Genomic DNA, 2,827 nt, shown 5'->3' with positions numbered 1-2,827 from the left:
ATATTTAACGTATGAGATAGAGACATGCAACATACAAACATCATAGTTTCTATAACATATATAAAAATAAATGTTGGTGCTTGATATATATATATATATATATATATATATATATATATATATATATATATATATATATATATATATATATATATATATATATATATATATATATATATATATATATATATATATATATATATATATATTCTCATTTTAGATAATTTAAAACCAAATGAATATAAGAAAATGACTATTTACAATTAAAAAAAGTCATACAAACATTATGATGAAGATTTGATAATAAATTATAGAAAGAGATAACCAAAGTTCATTCATAACCCTGGCAGGTTTCGACATAAAGGACATGTAGCATTCATCTTGAGCCAAACATCTATACAATCAACATGAAAATGATGATTACATTGAGGTATACTCCTTAATGTCTCCGTAGGCTTATACTCACTAAGACATATAGAACAAACATTGTCAATTGACCTAGGTAATTGTCCACTTTCAGATAGTTGAATCTTTGGATATTGTTCTATTCTTGATCTATCAAGTCCAAACATAAACCAAGGTGGTTCTCGATTAATTGGTTCCATGTTTGTAATAGTTTGTCTTTGTGGAATATGGGCTTGCTGTCTATCTCTATATATGATTAAAGAGACCCACATGAAGAACAAAACTCCTAATATTCCCCAAAGTATTGGAAAAAAGTTAAACTTTTTATGCTTTTGAGTCGAAGGATTTCCAACTACAAAATTTAAAGTCTAGTACAAGTTATTTTATATTAACAATAAAAAAATAATTGAACATGTTAAAAGCCGAATAATAATTTTACAAATCAATCTCTATAAATTGATCAATTGATAAAATTTTAAAAACGAGAGAACAAATGATATTAGATTTAACTGGATGATTGCGACCTAATCTAATCTACATCAGACAGACAGACTAGACCATATTTTTTTAAATAAAAAAGACTAATGTTTTTATAAGTATATTTAATTAAAAGTGATAGATTATAAAAATAAAACTTTTAAGTCTATCAAATTCAACCTACTTAAATAATTATCAATAATGTTTTTATTAAAAAAAATTATTATATTATATTTTATATTTTAAATTAAATTATATAAAATATATTAAATTTTACACCAATTTAAATTAATTAATCTACATTAATTTTTTACATATTTAAATGTATTATTATAAATTAGAATTGAAATATAATCTCTTATATAATATCATTTTATAAATTGTCAAATTAAATATTAAAATTAATTTTAATTATCTTTAAGAACTTAAGAAAATAAGGTGAAAATAATTTATGAATAAGATATATGTATTTTTTTTCATAAATCATTTGAACAAATATTCTATAAAAGTTATTTGTCTATGTAAATTCAAAGAAGTCTATCCAAATAAATATTTATTATCACTGTTTGCTTTTTAGTTTGTTTATGCTCTAAGAAAAATAAATATATACCTGGGAAATCAAAAATGTAGTTGTGCTTGTAACAAGTAACATCAAGACTCGTATCCGTTATAAAGCCACAGGATTGATCAGGTTCACAACCACATGAAGGTGTACTCCATCGCAACATTGCATCAGAGTAAAGTCCATCCATGATTACCAATGCTTGCTGTGAATTATCTTTGACTGGAACCCTAGCAAATCCAATCTCACGACACGACAAATTCAAAGAATTAACCAGTGATGGTTGCAACGTATACATAATCGAATAATTCGCATTGCCCATACAAGGTATAATTGGAAGTTCATCAATCACTGGATTTGGTTCCTTTCCAGAATTGGTACTACAGTTGAGAAATGTCACATTTTCATAATGACTATGAAAAGTGTTGTCCCATGCAAAAGGTGAATCATCGTTGATGTTTATGTTTTCAATGAATCTTTGTGGTGGACAATCATTGGGACCGTTCACCCAAATTCTTTGTCTCTCAAGAGAAATACTTTTGACTACAAAATTTCTATCATTTGAGAGTTTAAGCACAGCTTCTTTATAATGGTGGCAAAAAACGTCAAACCCTGGATATCCACATCGATCACTTTGATTATTGATATTTTGATACGGTTCTCTCAAGATGAAAGGGAACTCAAAAAGAAGACCTAACTCAGGGTTTCCACAATATTTCCTTACGCAATTATTTTGAATTGTGCTTTCTGTTGAGTGAAAAAGTAAGAGAAATATGGAAAATATGAAAGAAATTTTCAAGATAGACATTAGATATGATAAGAATGAGAGTACATGTGATGTGAGTCACTACTAAATTGACATATTCATTGGCTACTATATGGGATGAGACATAAATTTCGTGTATTACAATGCTTATAACAATCCTAGTGTTACTCGTCAAAGATTACTTTCTTGTGTGTCAATTTGGATTATATACATGTGGACATTTTCATCTCTAACAAGTTCTTTGACTGCCACGAAGTAACATGCAACAATAACAAGAGTTCAAATATTCAAAAGCATGAGGGTTTATACTAGGGCATTCTGCGGCAGCTCGGTGAACAAGGGAGAAAAAGTTATGAAACGTGATTAGCGATGTATAATATTATTCATTTAGCATATGTTTCTTTAATATTTTTGTAAAATATTTTTAATATTAAAGTAATACTCTCTAAATATCCTATTAAATCTTAAAATAGAATTTAATTTTATTAACCTTTTAGTGGTCTATTTTGGACGATAATTTAGGATCAACCGTCGTTAGGCTAAATAATCGGGTGACGGTTATCCAATTTAGAATGTCTAGTTGTCTTTATTGCTTTTTCATCATTTTGGTGTCCAAA

The 2,827-nt window shown here is 27.0% G+C and overlaps 1 protein-coding gene across 1 annotated transcript; it reads right to left on the bottom strand.

Annotated features, from left to right (window-relative positions):
* Positions 1-335: 335 nt before the first annotated feature.
* Positions 336-2,252, bottom strand: LOC127123903 (putative RING-H2 finger protein ATL21A). The gene is made up of 2 exons (XM_051054079.1): positions 1,493-2,252; positions 336-757 (listed from the first exon to the last, which is right to left on the bottom strand). Exons 1-2 carry the CDS (start codon positions 2,250-2,252, stop codon positions 336-338), a joined length of 1,182 nt encoding a protein of 393 aa, XP_050910036.1.
* Between the last annotated feature and the right edge of the window lie 575 nt (positions 2,253-2,827).

Source organism: Lathyrus oleraceus, chromosome 2 (genome assembly GCF_024323335.1).
Source record: "Lathyrus oleraceus cultivar Zhongwan6 chromosome 2, CAAS_Psat_ZW6_1.0, whole genome shotgun sequence".
Taxonomy (NCBI): Eukaryota; Viridiplantae; Streptophyta; class Magnoliopsida; order Fabales; family Fabaceae; genus Lathyrus; species Lathyrus oleraceus.
The sequence above is the reverse complement of the archived record's forward strand: the minus strand, read 5'-3'. Positions and strand labels throughout refer to the sequence as shown.